At 48.2% G+C, this 19,906-nt stretch overlaps 1 protein-coding gene across 2 annotated transcripts in view; it reads right to left on the bottom strand.

Annotated features, from left to right (window-relative positions):
* Nucleotides 1-13,052, bottom strand: part of LOC146177280 (uncharacterized) — a 103,118-nt gene extending 90,066 nt beyond the window's left edge. The window contains exon 1 of one of the 2 annotated variants that reach the window (XM_084580418.1): nt 12,639-13,052. In XM_084580418.1, the coding sequence (XP_084436544.1) occupies nt 12,639-12,790 (152 nt within the window). In that variant the 5' untranslated portion in view covers nt 12,791-13,052. Of the gene's footprint in view, nt 1-12,209; nt 12,327-12,638 lie in introns of those variants that run through there. The other variant, XM_084580419.1, reaches the window with a different exon arrangement.
* Nucleotides 13,053-19,906: the final 6,854 nt, after the last annotated feature.

The raw sequence follows: 19,906 nt of genomic DNA, 5'->3' as shown, positions 1-19,906 counted from the left end.
TTTTGAAATGTTCTTTATCCCCATTCCACATATAGGGGCAGCGCACGGAGCTTAAAGACTTCAAACGGGCATCAGTGCCTGACGACGTCAGTGCGAACTGCAAGCTGCCTTAGCCCGTAGGGAATCTGTTGAGAGAGAGAGTCGTTGTGGTTGTGGCATTTTCGTTGCATTTCGTTAGTTACCATTCTTCTTTTTTCCACCGCGTAAGATCTTGTTCAGTACTAGGGCACGCTGGAGCATGTTTTCCTGTGCGCGTTTCTCCTTGCCAGATTCATGGCCGAAACTCTTCTTGATTTTTCTGTGAATCTGTCCAAAGTTGTGAATGTATCTTCATGACCTTCGAATCAATTAGAGCTCGGGCTTCCAGAAAGAATAAAATGTTCGCTAGTTTTACAGTTCAGTCCCATCCCTTGTACGATCTCACCCGCTCGTGGTGTGCGAGTCCCTCGTCTATAACGTTATCAGGTTTTCCAGTGAACGTCTTCCCCTTGCGACGCTGCTCTCAGTTGTTCACAGCTGACTTGTATCGTTGGCATTTATCTTTTGGGCCATTTCCTAGGACAGCGGTGGTGTCACAATTCGGGTCTCAGCCCAGGTTCACGCGCCACCAGCAGGTGAAGACAAGAGGGAAGTGGCCGGCGGCAAGCTGCAGCCATCGATGGCGGCGGCGACCACGGGCGTTTTTTTCCCACGATCTGCGCTAGTTAGTTACCCTGCCGAGACGTAACTAGGGAAGCGACCCTCGTTATGTCTTTACTCGGTCCTAGGAAAACGACTCCAGCGAAGGGTTCACCCCTGCTTGAAAAAGAGTCTCAACCTGCCTTCTTGTGGTAGGGAGCAGGGAGCGGAACCAAGCTTATTCCCTGAAAAGGGAGTTGTACACTGCTTGCCCCCCACCCTCAGGCGCGGATGGGACGGTCAGCAGTTTTTAACTTCTCAAAAGCACGTCCTCAGCAGACAACCTACACGTACGAAATTCTGTCCTTAAAAGGCACAAGATCGGCATTGCCACGAGCGGAGCTGACGCTCGTCATTATCCGAAGAGTTGCGATGAGGTTCCAGTGACGCATCGGAGTGGGCCGGGCCTCAGTTGACCGCCCGTGACCAATAATTGGACTGGATCAATTTAACTATATTTCCCGGCAAGGGAACTGGGAATTGCGGACCCTTTATATTGTGTGGAACTGTATCAACGTACAGCTCTCATCTAGTGTTGAGTTCCTCTTTCTGACTCGATATGTAAAAAAGTGTCTATATAACTGCTTTGCCAACTCTCCCTGCTGCTCCGCGCCCGATGTCTTATCCGCCTAATCATACTAAACAGAGGTCTCGACCACCGAATCTTGTCGCGTCAACCGGAAGGCCGCGGTGTGCCGGTCTGCACCCGATCCTGACCCTGTATGGTAATTGGACGGTCCTTCTTTTGAAGCACTGGCAGAGTTTACAACTTTTGAAAACATTCTAGGCAAAGTAATCGAAGGTTTGTTTTACTGGTAGATAGGTCCCCTTCATGGATCACTGCCTTGTCGTGGTGGAGGGGCTTGTGAAAATCGATGAAGTCGTTAGCTCTGCTGTGTAGGGCCACCCAAGATAGACAGGTCATGGCAAATCGTTCTGACAAATTGTGATTCACTGGAGAAGGTAATGGCAACCCACTCCAGTATTTCCTGCCAAGAAAACCCTACGGCCAGTCAAAATAGCATTAATATAGGGCGCCAGAAGATGAGCCCCCAGGTTGGAAGGCGTCCAACATGTTACTGGGGATGAACAAAGGGCGATTCCTAGTAGAGCCAGGACGAATGAAGCGCCTGGGCTAAAGCCAAAAGGACGCTCAGTTGAGGATTTGTCGGGAAGCGACCGGAAAGTCCGATGTTGCAAGGAGATATATTACACAGTAACATGGAATGTACTGTGTACATTCCATGTACATAGTACATGGAATGGTGTCTCTTTACGTCGTCGCATTGCTAGCCTCACCCTTTATCACAAATGCTTTTATTCTCCTCTCAATCAAGCACCGTATATCACCGCCGCATCACGCATATCTCACCGCACCAGTCATCCCCTTCAAGTTGCCCGCCCACTATCACGCACTGCTACGTTTTCAGCTTCGTTGTTTCTTCGAGCAGCCACGGATTGGAACGGCCTACCCCATGACATCGTCGCCATCGTTTCAACATCTGCTTTTCAAGAACGCGTAACAGATCACCTTCAATGTTAAATTACCATCGCTGTTTGTTTTCCTCACTACAAATGTAATCCCACCCCTTATGTAACACCCCCTGAAATGGGGGCCTTTAAGGAATAAAACTGAACTGAACTGATCTGAAAATCTATGACGCATTATAAACTGGACGTCGTCAAGCGAGAAATGGACATATTGATATCTTGGGTATCAGCGAGCTCAAGTGGACCGGAATGGGAGATTTTAATTCCGGCGACCATTTTGTCTTTTATTGTAGGCACGAATTCAGGAGAAGGAATGGGGTCGCTCTCATAGTAAACAGAAGAATAGGCAAAGCAGGGCTAGGGTACAACCCCAAAAATGAACGAATGATTTCAATTCGGATCCAAGGTCACCCTTTCAATATAACAGTTATCCAAGTCTATGCAGCAACCACTACTGCTGAAGAAGTTGATGCTTATAGATTTTATGCTGACCTGCAGCGACGTTTAGGCCGCACTCGATCATCAGACATCCTTTTTGTCATAGGAAACTGGAATGCTATGGTGGGGAGTGAAGCAAAATCCGAAATTACAGGCAAGTTCGGTCCTGGTGAGCCAAATAAAACTGGGCAGTGGCTAGTAGAGTTTTGTTAAGAAAACAACCTGACCATAGCGAATACTCATTTTCAACAGCACAAGAGACGCCTGAACACATGGACTTCACCGGACGGTGTGTACAGGAATCAGTTTGATTATATTCTTTGCCGGCAGAGATGGAGACGCACTGTACAAGCAGTAAAAACAAGGCCTAGGGCCGATAGTAGCACAGATCATCAGCTTCTTGTTGCCAAATTTAAGCTTTGATTGAGGAAAACACAGAAAACTAGAAGGCCTTTCAGGTATGATCTGGATCAAATTCCATCAGAATATGCTGTGGAAGTGAAGAATCGATTTTAAGAATTACATCTAGATGACACAGAGCCTGAAAAAATGTGGATTCATGTTCGTGATATAATATAAGAAGTTGCTACTAAGGTAGTTCCAAAGCAAAAGAAAGGCAAAAAAACAAACTGGTAACCTGAAGAGGCTTTGCAAATAGCTGAGGAAAGAAGGATGGCAAAGTTATGGGGAAAGAGAAAGATACAAGGTTCTCAATGCGGAACTTCAGAAAATAGCAAGGAAAGATAAGAATGCCTTCCTGAACATACAGTGCCAAGCAGTTGAGGACAACAGCCAATTCAGGAAAACAAGAGCTCTGTATAAGGCAATCAAAGATATCAAAAGAAGCTTCTGTGCTAAACTGGGCGTGATAAAGGACAAACGAGGCAAGGACAAGAAGCTTCTGTGCTAAACTGGGCGTGATAAAGGACAAACGAGGCAAGGACCTCAATGAAGCCTCAGAGATAAAGAAGAGGTGGCAGGAATACACAGAAGAACTGTACAAGAAGGACCCGGAAGTGCAAACCCAACATAAGACGGTTGTCATTACTGATCTCAAGCCGGGCATCCTGAAGAGTGAAGTTGAATGGGCCTTAGCCAGCCTTGCTAAGAACAAAGCTAGCGGAATTGATGGCATTCAAGGTGAGTTCCTTCAAAAACTCAACCATGACGCTGTTAACATTCTGCGTAAATTATGTCAGAAGGTTTGGACAACCCTGCAGTGGCCACAGGATTGGAGGAGGTCAGTTTACATCCCTATTCCAAAGAAAAGCAGAGCCAAAGATTGTTGCAACAACCGCACGATCCCGCTTATTTCGCATGCTAGAAAGGTGACGTTGAAAATCCTCCAAGGTAGGCAGCAGCAGTATGTGGATCGGGAGCTTCCGGACGCGCAAGCTGGGTTTTGTAGGGCAGAGGAAGTCGAGACCAAATTGCCAACCTTTGCTGCATCATGGAAAAAGCAAGATAGTTCCAGAAACACATCTACTTCTGCTTTATTGATTATGCGAAAGCGTTTGACTGCGTAAATCACAGTAGATTGTGACAAGCTCTCCAAGATATGGGAGTTCCAATTCACCTCATCTGTCTCCTCAGGAACCTGTATGAGGGCAAGAGGCCGCAGTCAGATCTGGGCACGGTCTTACTGATTGCTTTCCGATTGAGAAAGGAGTGAGGCAAGGCTGCATACTGTCGCCCTGCCTATTTAACCTAGATGCAGAGTGCATCATGAGGAAGGCTGGTCTGGACGAGTCTTCATCTGGAGTGAAGATTGCTGAAAAACGTATCAGCAACATTAGATATGCGGATAACACCACTTCAATGGCAAAAAGTGAAGTTGAACTTAAGAGACTTCTGATGCGCGTACAAGAAGAGAGTGAGAAGTTTGAGCCTAAACTGAACATTAAAAAGACAAAGATCAGGGCGTCATGCCCTATTAAGTCCTGGAGCAGTCAAGAACAAGTGGAAGCTGTGACAGATTTTCTCTTCCTGGGCTCCTAGAGTACCCCGGAGGGAGACTGCAGCCATGAAATTAAGAGACGCCGTAAAACTCCAACCAAGAGCCATAAACCTCGTGCTATGGCCTTTCCAGTTGTGATGTATGGATGCGATAGTTCGACTATGAAGAAGGCTGGCCGGCGAAGAATTGACGCATTTGAATTGTGGTGCTGGCGGAGAATCTTGAGAGTTCCGTGGACTGCCAGAAGGTCAAATCAGTCGATATTGTCGACCATAAACCCTGACTGCTCATTGGAGAGTCAAATTTTAAAGTTAAAGCTCAGCTACTTTGGTCATTGGATGAGAAGAGAGGAGTCGCTGGAGAGGGATGTGATGTTGGGAAAGTTTGTGGGTCACAGTAGAAGGGGTAGGCAGCGAACGCGGTGGTTAGATGGCATCCTTGAGGTGCTGCAGATGAAGTTATGTGATGTTAGGAAGATAGAGAGCGGAAAGCGTGGCGTGATATGGTTCATAGGATCACGAAGAGTCGGACACGACTGAACGACTGAAATGAACTGAATTGAGGTTTCCTCTGAAAGCGTAGTGCAGTTACTTAACATTTCTGAAATGATTATGGAGTTGAAAAAGCTGCGGAAATCGTATATGGTTTATATCCGCGGGGAATTGGGATTGAGTGTGGGTCCATCCGCCGAAAACCTGAAATAATTAACGCAACTGAGGACATCGGCGTGGACGCGAAGGAAGTAGCGGAATATTGAGAACTTATACAGGAGGTGCTAAAGAAGGCAAACGAAAATAAAGGCAAAAAGAAGAGGAAAAGCTCGAACTGGAACGAACAGAAGTAGAAAACTGCATGCGCGAATGGCATGAAGAGGGGATCCAGAAAAACTCGTATTACTGAACGCGATGAAGAAACGCCCAGCAGAGGTTGTGTAGATCTCCCCTGAGTGTGATAGCGGCCGACCTAGGAACCCCGGTAAGTCAGCTGGTGACGGTAATGGTCGAGAAATGTATCTGCAGGGTAGCTATGAGCAAAACATGTGAAGCCACTTCTGCAGAAAACACAAATCGGTTCTTCGGACACCTAGAAAATACCGGAACACTGCGGGGGCTCGTTTGGAAGCAGGCTAAGAGCAAAGAAAGGTTTAGCATAGCTGTATCTAGCCTCGCAAACGTGCAGGTTTGGCGAGGAAAGCTGGTTTCAGAGATCGAAAGGAGAATAGCCAGAAGCGAAATGCTCCGTGTGCGAACGACCAAAGAAAAATAGTGTGGTGACCGTGAAGGCTGAGCCAACGGGACACTAGACCAAGCATTACGTTTGCGTAGAAGTGCCAAAAGAGAGCCGTCAGACATGTTTCATTGGCACCCGTTTGCAACGGGAAAGAAATTAAGGTGGTTGTTTCTAGCTCTGGTGCAAATGCGCATCTGACGAATGAGGCTGCAGGTGTTTCAATGAAGAAGAAAGCAGTGGAGCTCGTAGGGGAGCACACGGAAGGAAAAAATAGAGGACCATCATGTGGTACAGCTGGGCAACAGAGGAGGTTGTAGACATAACCAGGAACTCCGCAAAAAAAGCGACCGGACCTCACTTGATGGCAAGACTGAAACGCCGGGCCAGAATGCAGAGTTGGCAAAAAGTTGAGCAGTGAAAAGGCTCTTACCGCGAGCCAGAATGAATGAGCAGCGACACCAGAATGCAGACTTAGGCAGGGTGAGGCGTTTGACTTGGCGTCAACTAAACCGCAGTGTGATAATGCGAAAACTTCGACGTGCGGCGACTCTCCTGAAGCGCCAGCGAGCAGTGTCATTCCAAGTCAGCTTAATGCAGCTTCATAACGTAGATGTTAATCAAAATTAGTGTAAAATCATCGCACTTCTCCTCAACACTTAAACGATCGAGCTAGCACGTTCGGAGAAAATTGCAGGAGCGAACGGTATCCTACATGTGGCATCGCATAGTTCAGACACCGTGGCAAGTAGTGAGAACGAAAACAGTGGTGGAACTGGAAAATACTCGTTATAGTGGCAAGCCAACATTGACAGCAGACTTTCGCTAGTCCAAGTGAAAGGAAGTAATCACTGCCACCTAATACCGGTGGTCAAACGGCAGATCAGAGCTTTAGGTTAGCCGGAAAATGCAGCGGCAATTTTAATGAACCGACAGAGCTGGAAAGCAGAGCTCGGGAAAACGAGGCGGCGCAGGCAAGGAAATTTTCGAATGAGTCATCGCTTGTCTCTGGCATCGAAGAGAGCTGAGAAGGATTTGCCTGGAAACGTTCCGCATGACGAGGAGAACAAAAAAAAAAGCGGGCTTAGCTCTGCCATGCCTGGATATACGTAGCGGAAAGCAGTGACTACCTATTGATCAGAAGAAGTTGATTTTTCCAGCCTTGTGCGCCGTTCGCTAGCAGCGAAACTGTCATTGGATTTCATGTCGAGCATGTCTAAGCTCACCGGAGTTCTATAATTCGAGTACAGGAAATGTAATGCGCAGCATGTGTCACTCGCGGAAAGCAAGAAACCCCGCCCGGGAATATTTCAGCGTACTCGTCCTCGCTTGGTACTCATAACTGACAGCAGATAAGTGAAATCCCATCCTTGCTGTCACACTAACTGAGGGACCTAACTATTTTAGACTTTGGTACTTTCAAATTGCGCGCTAATCACGGTATCTGCCGCTCGCGGAATCCCGGTATCCTCCACACGGTAGACAAGCGGAATTATGAAGAGCGTTTCATGACCCGGGCGGGGCTAAACTCTCCTTGGCCTCCGTGTCGAGAGCGTCTAAGTTCACCGGCATTCTATAATTCGTTTATAGGAAAGGAGAGGCGCAGCATCTGTCACTCGCGAAAGGCAAGAAGCGCCGCTCGGCGGCGTTGGAACGCACTCGTTCCCACTTCGTCCTCATAGCTGACGGCAGATGAATGACGTCACATCCTTGAGGTCGCCCTAATTGAGTGGCTTACCTATTTTAGTTTTTGTTACTGTCAAATTCCGCTCCAATCGCAGTATCTGTCACTCGCGGAATCCCGCTATCAGCCTTATGGTAGCCACACGGAATTATGAAGAGCGTTTCATGACCCTTGCCGTGGCAGAACGATAAGGGGTTCCGCTGGAAAATCAAGGCATGGAGGTTCGATTCTCGGATGAAGGCAACATTTTTTTTAATGTGGAGGAGTCGCCCACTTGTAATGCGCTTTGCGAGGTGGCTGCGCCGCTGGCCTTGGCTGTATTGTCACGGCGTACGGGATACGCGAAGCTCGGTTCTGACCGTAGTGAAGCTTTTAGCTTTAAAACAATTCCAAGCCAGTAACGGATGGTGAAGCGAAGGCTATTTGCTCCAACAATAACATCACCTGTAAAACTGCTGGCAGGGGAGAGAAAAAAGATAGCTGTTACTAAACGCCGGCAGCTCGTCAAGAAAGCCAAGCCAGGTGGCTTCAGGATGAAGTCAAGCATTAAGGGTAAGGAGATGAGAAAATTGAGGGTTGGCAGCAGAGGATTTAGCAAGAGACGCGTATATGAGATCCACAGGGAAAGTTTTCAAAATACGGAGATGCGCTTAGGGGGCGAAGCGAGCAGGTTCTGCTAAACCGAAAAATGTACAAGCTGAGAAATTGGTCGCCAGCCCGCGAAGGTGTGCGACATCTTCCCCATGGCACTTGAGAAATAGCACACGTCGCATGATGGCTAAGCTGCGAAGGGTTCCAAGGTAAGGCTAATACAACACTCAGCATTGTGCAGCTGCCGCAATAAGTTCTCCCTAGTGCAGCGACAAAGGTGGCTAGAAGCGGTGAGCTATGCACTGCTGCAGTGCGAATCAATACTGCGAAGAGTGCACCAGTCAAGCAGGAGCAAGACCCTCAGAAATGCTCCGAGACAGAAGGTTCTGGCGCTCTGTTCCCCGTCGATCTTTCCCTTCTCGCTTTCGAGTTTTCAAGCGCTGTCCAGGCTTTGGAAGCATACCACCGGGAAGCGGGGCGAGTCGTGAAATAATTAGCTCCTCGCCTTTTGCTGAGTTCCGGCCGCCAGAGTGTCAGTCGACACGCCAAAGCGCCAAGCGCCGCTGAAGGACCACGTTTCCTGGAACAGTGTCTTTCATCCCAGTCAATTCCAACGACGTTTCTCGGTTCGCTGGCTGCTTTTTCGTTTTAGGCAGGTAAAATGTAAACTTTGTTTTTAGCCTAGATTGATACAGTAGTACATTCCTTTATTGTTGTTGTTTTTTTGCTGTAATTGCATTTATGCAGATTGCATTCTTTGCGGTTTTTTTAACGGGAAAACTCGATAGCAATAGCAATCGTCTTGAAGATGTAATCCCTCAAGTAAGGTTACGCTGCTGTTTTTTTGTCGCTTTTAGACAGTATTTTAAAGGAAAGGGTAATAATCTTTTGCTTGTTTTGCGATATCTGCAGGTCAGTTTGCCGCGGATGGTGTCCACAGATTTCTGAAGCAGGGAAAGCCCTCAAGGACCACGGTAATGTAGGTTTAACGCTTGAGTGCTTCGACGCCAGAATTGGCCGTTTATATTGTAGGCCTCGTAGCATTCTGTGAGAAACCACAAGTCGCATGCATGCGCGAACGCATGCGCGATTCTGGTGCTAACAACGATTCACATCCGCTATCGCAGGGATGAAAAAAATAAAGGGAAAGCCGATGTTCTCAGTTGTGTAGCTTTCCTTTATAGTCTTGCGTTCAACCTTGTCAATATTTGAGAAAACGCATGGCATCATTTTCTTTATTCGGTTGTGTGTGTCCATGCATAATTGCTTTAATGACAGGCGGTTGTCTGTCAAAACATAGAATAGCATCGTTTTCTGTAAAAAACATCAGCCAGTTCCGATTGAGCAAATTTCAGACATGCTATGAGCAAAGGTCAAGTCTCACCAAAATTACACTTTTGTTTCCTAACGTAAAACCCTTCCCGTGTTCTTGAGTTGTCCGCTTACTGTCTTGCCGAAGGTTGGGGCTGGGCGCCGATCTTATCGCTAATGTTCCACTGAGGACTCTTACATGCTCTGCATGACGTCAGGGTTTGACTAGGCGCCAGTCTCCAGCTCTGACGTCCATTTGTGGTGCAGAGATTAGGGGCGACATTTTTATAACGAGTTCTTGGTGGCGGTCGAGCTGTTATGATTGGGGTCTTAGGGGAGGTTTACACGCCTCCAGCAGCTGAAGGCAGGACCTAAGCGGCCGCTATCGAGGACGGCGACGACGGGCATTTCATTCCAACATGCTGAGGCGGTCGGGTACCCTGCCGGGCCGGAATGAGGGAAGTGACCCTCGTTATGTCTTTATTCTGCCCTAGAAAAAAATACCTCCAGCGAGCGGCTCATTCCTGCTTGACAATGAGCGTCAACCAGTGTTCTTGACGGAGGGAGCCAAGAGCAGAATCAAGCCTATTCTCCTAAGAGGGAGATAAACGGTCCTTACCTTCCCAACCGCTTAACGGCGGGTCAAGAATTTTTAGCTTCCCAAGAGCATGTGGCCTGACACCTCAGCCGGCGACCTACGGGTACCGAAATTTTGTCCTTATTCAGGCACAACATCGACATTGACATCAGCGGAATTTACCCTCACCACCACCCGAAGAGCTGCAAGGAGGTTCCAGTGGCGGCTCCGAGAGTGGGATGGAGCCCTGTTGACCATGCGTGCACGGTGATTGGACTGGGCTAATTTAACTAATATTCCCCGATAGGAAGCAGAGGATTAGAGAAGCTATATGAAAGTTTGTAACCACATCCACGAACAGCTCTCATCTCCTGTGAGTGCCAATTCCTGGCTCGATATGTAAAATATGTACATAAACTTTGCCGATTCTCCTTGATGCTCCCCGTCCGATGTAGTGTCCGCCTGATCACACTACCATGAAAGGTTGGCCCGCGAACCAGATCAAATCTGTGGTGGCTCGTAGGTCAGCGGCTTTGTCAAAATTTGGAGGAATGCACCTTGTGCCACGCGGCACCTCCACCAAACTGTTACACACAGAGTACGTACCTAGGCGTTATTTTAAGTTCGGGGAACAGAGTGTATTGAAAGCACACCAGCGTCTCCTCCTTTCGCTGTCCCGCTTCTTTGTCAGGCGTTTTAGGGTTCTCCAAAGGACGTGAGAATATTCTTAATATTTTCTTTGTATAGTTCTACAATAATATTGTGAAAATACTAAGACAACGCACAGCTGAATATTCTGAGCTTTATGATGAAGAACACTGTTATGTGTCTTGACGCGCATAGGTGCGTATTGCATCATTATGCCGCAGCCAACAGTCTCATAGAGATGTGAATGGTTTTATCAACTCAACCACCGCTGTCCTTGCCGGTATGCATGCTTAAAATCAAAAAGCAACTTCCTTGTATAGAAATAGCGAGTATTGACAGAATTAACGGTGTCGAGACGACATTCAAAAGTAAAGAAATCACCGAGAAACATCAAGAGAAACGTTTTAGAAAAATATACTTCAGGCCGAGGTTACAGCAACAATGTCACTGCCCATCAACATAGGACAGAAATCTGCTGCTCACTGCTGCATTCAGGTTAGGTTTTCAAAGCACATTTGAAAGAATGCGACAAAAGGTACTACAGTAAATTCGAACATTGTTGAACCACTTCCTTGTGGCTTCCATCATTGCAGGTAAATGTAACATATATGCAAAAAAGACATGTGTTACGTGTTGAGACAGCATGGTGAAGGCGGCCGCCGTATATGGGCAACCGGCATACAAAACGGACTCGACAGCAACATGGCAAGCGGTAGCAATGCGAGGACACTCAGCGGCGTTGTCAACGTGCTTGCAATCTGCGCGCCGCACTTTGTTTCAAACGTTTACCGGCCTGATTGTTAGCAAGGGAAAAATTAATGTGTGCTCTGCTTCAGTAGTGAAGCGACTGCGGTGATGACCGAGGCTGCGCTTGCTGAGGTATTCATGGGATAGATGCACACCTGAGCGGTGCCAGCGCACTCCGCTTTAGTAAACCCACCCTTAAAGTGTTTATTGATCTGTTAGGAAATTGTTGCACTTGATTTTAATATATTTACTACCTCACTGCTAAGGAAACTGAACAATTTCGGAGCAACAGAGGCGACGATCCAGGCGACGCAGATGTCAGCAAAGACGGAACTCCGAGAAGGAGCTATATCAAAAACTCTATACTGCAAAGGAGAATCTCGTTGCCTCATCGCTACAGCAAATCAGAAAAACCATGCGAAATGTTCTGTTTCAGAACATACAAGCGACGAGGCAAGGAACACATCTATAACGCTAAAACAAGAAGGCGCTGCTCGTTGCTTGCCGCCATTGCTTAGCGTTAGTTTCTGCGTCCCGACACAAAGTAACGAAGAATTTAAGCACTAATGCCACATAGGAATCTCACGCTGCATAGAGAAATGTTCCCTGTTCATTGGAAGTGCATCGTACCGGGCGATGCATAATGCCGCAGAATCTTTCGCGCACACACACACCTGTTAGCTAAACCTAATGAGAAACCGCCGCGTGTTTGTTTAAGGGCATATCGGTTTTCCAATAAGTTGCAGCTCGGCTTGAGAGCCGGAAAAAAGCCGCATCTTTTAATAGTGACAAATGCACCCGAACCGGCAGCCCACCAAGCAATAAGTTGACAGCATCGTTAGCAGAAGCAATGAACTTACAAAACCAGTCGGATTCGCCTGCTTGATCACTGTGCTAGCTAAAATGCTACAACAAAACTCCGCGAAGCACTGCTAACAGTTGATGGCCACCTGCTCTGTCTTCAACAAATACATGCCACCAGACTCAGGCCAGCGCCGCCGTGCATCTGCGACGGCGAAGAGTGACGGGGAAGTCCCACCCTCACAGACTGCTACGGTCGAACATTAAAACAAAAAAATTCATTAGACATTCGTGCGTATAAACGTATATAACATAGTGGTCAACAACAGAAGGTTTAGCAGCGTCAACTATTTTGACAAGTGCTAGCACTCCCCTATCAGATGACATAAAATACTCAGATAAATCAGAGAGCGCGCTGCAGCCGTTAGCATGGTTTAAAACAGGGGTTTATGTTCGCGTTTTACAGATTTGTGTTTTATTGTACTCACCAAGATAAATCTGACAATTTGTCGTTATCCTCCTTAACGAGTTTGTACCTCAAATCCAAGTATAACAGGTCGCCTTCATTTTTCTTGTACTGTAGGAAGTTCACACAAAACCACTGCTTGCTGTAGGAACGGTCTGGGCTTCTTATGCGCATGTAAATGGGATCGCTGGTGTTCAAAGCCTTAAAAAAATCACGAGAACAGATATAACTCTACTGGTCATTGATTACTCAAATTCACAATATCATTATCAGCCTATCTGGAGCCCAGCGCAGAGATGGCTATAAACGCAATCAGCATCCACCCATCCCACCCGATTAAAATGCCTGACCCTAAGGTCCACAAGATTGCAAATTTCGAGATCACTAGTATTTGCCTGCAAATGTGCAAAAATAATCGCACGCGTATGCTACTGATCTAGCCAATTATATTCCAGCTAGATTTGTACATATAATTCGTCGAGTTCTGATATTGAGGGAAATGCAAATTCAACAAGGGTAAGCTTCGGACAATTAGAGCTGCAGCTGCGTCATTATATGTGATGAATTCCTCTTAATAAAAAGTATACAACGTTCTAATTCGTAGCATGATAGTGCTTCAAAGGATTCTCTCGTGCCCCAAAGCCCACTAATGGAGAGAATAATAGAATAAACTCGAATGCGTCTTTCGCAAGAAAGGCATATCTAGAAGCATCGTAAGGAAGGGAAGCAGAGTGTATCGATTTTTGTACAAAGGGTGTTCAAAGTTAGATTTTACTGCTTTGATAAAATACGAAACGCTGTACCCTACTGAACTTTTTGTACTTTGACGACGTGGTTAGAAGCAAACAAAACTGTGTATTAATTTTACCCGTAATGCAATGAATGAACTAAAATTTAACAATTTACTTGTTCTTGGCTGCTGCTAGCGTGCACATTTTATCCATGACTAGGCATCAGTGTAATTGGATGATGACTTCATTTTGAGCGATCTTATTAGTGCATTTTACCCTAAGGTATGCATGTGTAATGATTCTGCCCGATGCACTTAATTAAGCATGCGATATTTTGGCACTTGGCATGAAGCTCCTCACCACATCACTCATCTGCAGGGTATGATACTCCGGCTGACATACATGTGGGGCTCACAGGCGACGCTGAACACATTTTTGTTTTCTGGTCAGCGTTGTGGTTCTTCGCCAGCAAAACAGAAGAATGAGTGTGCGCAACGTGAGGCCAGCTCTTTTTCTTTAGGCCACGGAGAGTAAAACGGACTAGCCTTGGGGCTGTTTCGGGCTTCCCAAGTGGTCGGGTGCACCGATACCAGACCGATTTTTTTATGCTACTGCGGAGGATTTGAGAAAAACGTTGTAATTATTACTGGCGCAGAGCCTAAACGAAGGTGACAGCTGCCAAACAGTCGATTATTAACCACTGAAGATTCCGGGCCATCATGCATAAGCCTAAATTATCTTGTACATCCTCGCACTCTCTAAGGCACATGAATGATTGTTACGTATTTTGCACGCAACCTATTTTCACTGATTTAAACTGGGCGTTCAATTCCTCATGGAACAGCAGTAAATTGTGCCACTCTTCTAAATGCTAATTTATTCGTTATTTTAGTTTCATGTTTTGCAACACTGCGTTGAATGCAATAAAAGGATTAACAACAGAAGTAGAATAGATATACTACATTGCCTACATACTAAAGACACCAAAAAGATTTCAAATTTGCTTCCTGAACAATATTGCTTTTCAACACTGAAATATTGTACTAAACATACAGTTGTGATACTTGTAAAGAAAAAGAAAGCGTTTTACAAATGTTCGAGATGCTTGCCTCTCGTCATAAAACATATCAGGTGCTTTCAAATGCCTCATGTAGAAGCGCAATTACGGGTTGAGGCTGTTACAGGCTTCAACGAGTCTGTTCTACATGTCGATGATGTCAACAGGCTTGCTAAACACGGTCGTTAACATAACCTGAAACAAGTCGAATGGAGAGTGATCATGGAATCTCGACGGCCAAAACGTCACTCGTTCCCGTCCAATACATTGTGGTGGAAACTTACTGTTCAACCAATCCTTTCAATTGAGGGCTAAAGGCGGTGGTGCACCGTCATGTTGAATGGAAAATTGCCGCTGTAAGGGTGCGTTGAAGCTCAGGTCGGTGTTCAGGTCGACCGTTTAACTAGCGCGTCAGTCTCTTGCGTCTTCGTCTTTGTCTGCCTGTCTTCTTTGTTTTAGCACGCGCCTTTCGGTATACGCTCGTCGTCTTTGTCACCGTCGACAATCACCGAGCGTTGGTGTGACACTGCAATTATGCCCGGGAGAAAAAAAGAGGCATCCTGCCGACACATGGTGTGGACACAACAGGCGGGTAGTAACAGGGCTTGAGGCGGTCAACGTGCACTGTTTCACGCCCGCGGCGACGCATATCCGGTGTCGGTACAAGCGGTTCTATAACGTAGTTCACCGGAGAGGTCTGGCAAATAACCCGATATAGGCCATGGTATTCGGAAGCAAGTTTGGTAGAGAGGCCGGAAGGGGTGGCAGGAACCCAAAGCCACACGAGGGAGTCTGTGCTGTATGAAGGAGCTGGACAAGACGGTGCGCGAAGGAACTGTTGGTGACCTTGGTTCTGGGTTGTGAATGAGCGGGCCAACTGGCGACATTCTTCTGCATATGCTGCTGCTTGAGAGACGGTGGTCGCTTCGGAGGTGTCAGGGCGATAAGGAAGTATCGTGTCCATAGTTGAGGTGGGTTCACGGCCGTATAGAAGGAAAAAGGGGGAGAAGCCGGTCGTGCTTTGTATGGCAGTATTATAAGCGTACGTGACGAATGGGAGAAGCCGGTCCCAGTTTAAGTGGTCGGACGCGACATACATGGCCAGCATGTCACTTAAGGTGCGGTTAAAACGTTCCGTCATGCCATTTGTCTGCAGATGGTAGGCCGAGGTAGAACGGCGGACAATGCGGCACTGCTGAAGAAGGGCTTCAATGGTCTCGGAAAGAAAAACACGGCCACGGTCACTGAGCAATTCTTTAGGTGAACCGTGGCGCACAACGAGATGGTGCAGGACGAAAGACGCAACGTCTGGCGCCGACGCAGAAGGTAAGGAAGATGTTTCTGCGTAGCGGGTAAGGTGGTCAACAGCCACGATGACCCAACGGTTACCAGCTGGAGTGACTGGTAGTGGCCCGTAAAGATCAACACCAACACGATCGAATGGTCGGCTGGGGCAGGGCAAGGGCTGCATCGGAACGGTGGAGTGGTGTGGAGGGTTTTTGCGGCGTTGTCATTCCTGGCATGCGCGAACGTAATGACGCACGAAGCGGTACATACCCTGCCAGTAATAGCGGAGGCGAAGACGAGTGTAAGTTTTCAAAACTCCGGCGTGGGCACACTGGGGATCGGCGTGAAAAGCGCCGCATATTTCCGAACGGAGATGCCGAGCAATGACAAGGAGCCACTTGCGTCCGTCGGAAAGGTAATTTCGGCGGTAAAGCATGCCGTCTCGGATGGAAAAATGACGAGCTTGGCGGTGAAGCGTTCGTGAAGCTGGGCGCAGAGAAGGTGTAGATAAAAGCGTGAGAAGAGAAGCGATCCAAGGGCCTTGCCTTTGTTCATTGGGAATGTTGGCAATTTCTAGCGAAAATGAGTCACTTATGGTGATAGCTGTCAAGTCAGAGCCACATTGAAGAGGTGACCTAGACAGGGCGTCGGCATCAGAATGCTTACGGCCAGACCGGTAGATGACCTGAATGTCGTACTCTTGTAAGCGGAGGGCCCAACGAGCAAGATGGCCGGATGGGTCTTTAAGGGTGGACAACCAGCAGAGTGCGTGATGGTCCGTAAGAACAGAAAAGGGACGACCGTAGAGATATGGGCGGAACTTCCCAATGGCCTAAATGATGGCCAAGCACTACTTTTCGGTTACAGAATAATTCTTTTCGGCCTTTGTTAAGGTACGGCTGGCATAAGCAACAACGTACTCTGGGCTGCCGGGCTTTGGTTGTGCAAGGACAGCGCCGAGACCTACACCGCTGGCATCAGTGTGAATTTCGGTAGGCGCCGCAGGGTCAAAATGGCGGAGAATCGGAGGCGACACTAGAAGGCGCCGAAGTGTCGAAAAGGCCTCATCACAGTCGGATGTCCAAGACGAAAGAATGGCGTCACCGGCAAGGAGATCAGTCAGCGGCGAGATGATCGAAGCGAAATTGCGGACGAAGCGACGAAAATACGAGCACAGCCCGATAAAACTACGCAACTCCTTTAGAGAAGTTGGGCGTGGAAACTCTGCTACTGCATGGAGTTTGGCAGGATCTGGACGAACACCGTCTTTCGAAACAACGTGTCCCAATATAGGAAGCTGGCGAGCCCCGAAGCAGCACTTTTTCAAATTTAGTTGCAGGCCGGCATCAGTCAAACACTTTAGCACACGCTCGAGACAGTCCAAATGTGACGTAAAATCTTTTGAAAACACGACAACATTGTCCAGGTAACAAAGACAGTCATGCCACTTGAATCCGCGCAGAATTGTGTCCATCATGCGCTCGAAGGTGGCCGGCGCGTTGCACAATCCAAACGGCAGGACGTTAAATTCATAGAGACCATCAGGTGTCATAAAGGCGGTTTTTGGTCGATCGTCAGCTGCCATGGGTACCTGCCAGTAGTCCGAGCGAAGGTCCAGGGATGAAAAGAATTCGGCACCTTGAAGGCAGTCGAGAGCGTCATCAATACGTGGAAGGGGGTATACGTCTTTTCGCGTTATCTTGTTCAAACGCCTGTTCTCAACACAGAACCGTATAGAGCCATCCTTTTTCCTGACGAGAACATCCAGCCTTCGAAACCCCAAGGGCTGTGCGAAGGCTGGATGACGCCACGCTGAAGCATGTCATTAACGTGCTCGGTGATAACTTGACGTTCAGCAGCCGATACCCGATAAGGGCGCTGGCGTACCGGGGCGTGCGTACCGGTGTCGATGCAGTGAGTGACTACGGATGTGCGCCCCAAAGATGTCCAAGGAAGGTCGAATGAGGAACGGAAGCGCTGCAGCAAGCTGACGAGCTGGTCGCGTTGATCTGCTGAAAGGCTGGCATCCAGACAACCAGAAAAAGCTGCAGTGGAGTAGTCGTTCTGTACAGAAGCGGGCAAGTCAATAGTATCGAGCTGCAGTGGGGTTGGGTCTTCTGAGACGGCAGATGTCATAGCATCATCAAAGGACTCGACATGACCAAGACGTTCTCCACGAAAAAGCGTTGACGGACAAGGCGACGGGTTAGAGACGTATATGGCGCTTTAGCCACCACAGAAAGTCAGAAGGGCGAAAAGCAGGACTAAGCAATGGCGACGATTAGCGGCGTGAGTCGGAGTGAACAGAACTGTCTAATCAGAAAAGCCGGCGCAGGAAACGGGCACGAGGACGGTAGAGCAGGCGGGGATGTCAGTATCTTCGGCCACAGTTATCTTATCGACGCGGAGCGGTGCGTCAGACGAGGCGGCCGGTGAAAGCGGAGACAATTCGATGCTGGCTCGGGCGCAATCAATAATCGCATGATGACTGGTGAGAAAGTCGCAACCCAAAATCAGTTCGTGAGAGCAGTGAGGCAGCACAAGAAATTCGGCGACGTACAAAACACCCTGAATGACAATTTGAGCTGTGCACGCCGCAAGCGGTTGAATGCGATGTGAGCTGGCAGTTCGAAGAAAAAATTTCGAAACAGGCGTCGTAACTTTACGAAGTCGGTGGCAAAGGTTGGCACTTATAACAGACACAGCTGCGCCAGTGTCCACAAGAGCGAGAACTGCGACGCCATCAACAAACACTTCGATAACGTTGGTCGGGGAAGGCGGAGGACTTGCACAAGTAGAAGAAAACGCAGTTCTTTGCTCCGGAACTGCGGCTATTAGTTTTCCTCCGGGCCAGTAGGAGAGCGACGGCGCAGCGGCGAGAGGGAACGGCGGCGGGGAGACGGCGATCGACGGGAGGAGTGAGAGGAGCGGTCAGGATGACATGAGTCCGTAGAAGTGCCAGCAGGGAAAAGGGGAGGGGAAGGTTCAAAGTTTGAACTGTAGTTGTAACTGTACAGGCGGGGCCATTGCGGTATGACTGCGTGCGCTGGCGACAAAGCCGGGCGACGTGGCCAGGAACGCCACATGAATAACAGATTGGGCGGTTGTCGGAGATCCGCCATGGATTGTTGACCGGACGTCGAAGAGGCAGATAAGGGCGGGGCAGAGGTGGTGGCGGTGGTAACGGCTCAGCATACGCGACAGGGCAGGGTGGTGGTCAGGCGGCGACAGCGGCGTACGTTAACGGGGCTGTCACAGGCGTAATTTTAGAGCTTGGCGGTAAAACTTCTGCAACTTGCTCCTGGATGGTGCGTCGAAGTGCAGAATCTATCGATGGGGTGGTTGCGGTTGAAGCAGGGAGGAGCGATAGTTGGCGAGCCACTTCCTCCCGTATAAAGGCCTTGATCTCGGGAAGGAGGGAAGTTGGTTCAGAAATGAGACCGCATGCTGTCGGAGGTACGAATAACCGATCGTTCACGAGAGAACGCCGGGTAGAAGCTCGTTGCCTCTTGAGGACGTCGTAACTCTGACAGAACTGAACCACTTCGACGACGGTTTGGGGGTTTCTGGCCGTCAACATGTGAAATGCATCGTCGGAGATTCCCTTCACGATTTTGGTGATTTTGTTAGCTTCGGACATGCAAGGATCAAAACGTCTACAAAGATCCACAATGTCCTCTATGTAGCTGGTGAACGTTTCATCGGGATTCTGAGCGCGGGCTTCGAGGCATTGTTTGGCGCGCAGTTTGCGCACAGCGGGGCGGCCGAACACCTCGGAAAAGCTTGTTTTGAAGGCCGACCAGGTGGGTAGGTCGGGTTCGTGGTTGCGGAACCATAAATTTGCTACATCGGTGAGGTAAAAGAGGACGTTGGCTAACTTCGTGGTGTCGTCCCACTTGTTGTAGGCGCTTACGCGTTCGTAGGAGGATAGCCAATCGTCTACATCTTGGTCGTCGGCGCCAATGAAAAAGCTGGGGTGACGCTGGCGAAGCCCACCACCGCATTTAGTTGAGATTTAGTGGAACTATATCAAGCTAAAGCCAGCAAGAATTTCTAGTTGATACCTCTCTCTATTCAAGTCATTTAAAATAAATAAACAGCAATGAATGATTTTGTCCTAAAATTTGCCACACCAAGGATTTGGAGGTTGTACTGCTGCAGCTAGTGATGATTGTGTTCCGACAAATAGTGAGCGCTCTGGGTGTCTATTGCGAG

The sequence above is a fragment of the Amblyomma maculatum genome, chromosome 10 (genome assembly GCF_055883805.1).
Source record: "Amblyomma maculatum isolate TAMU_Amacu chromosome 10, ASM5588380v1, whole genome shotgun sequence".
NCBI classification, from domain to species: domain Eukaryota; kingdom Metazoa; phylum Arthropoda; class Arachnida; order Ixodida; family Ixodidae; genus Amblyomma; species Amblyomma maculatum.
This window is presented reverse-complemented; position numbering and strand designations above follow the sequence as displayed.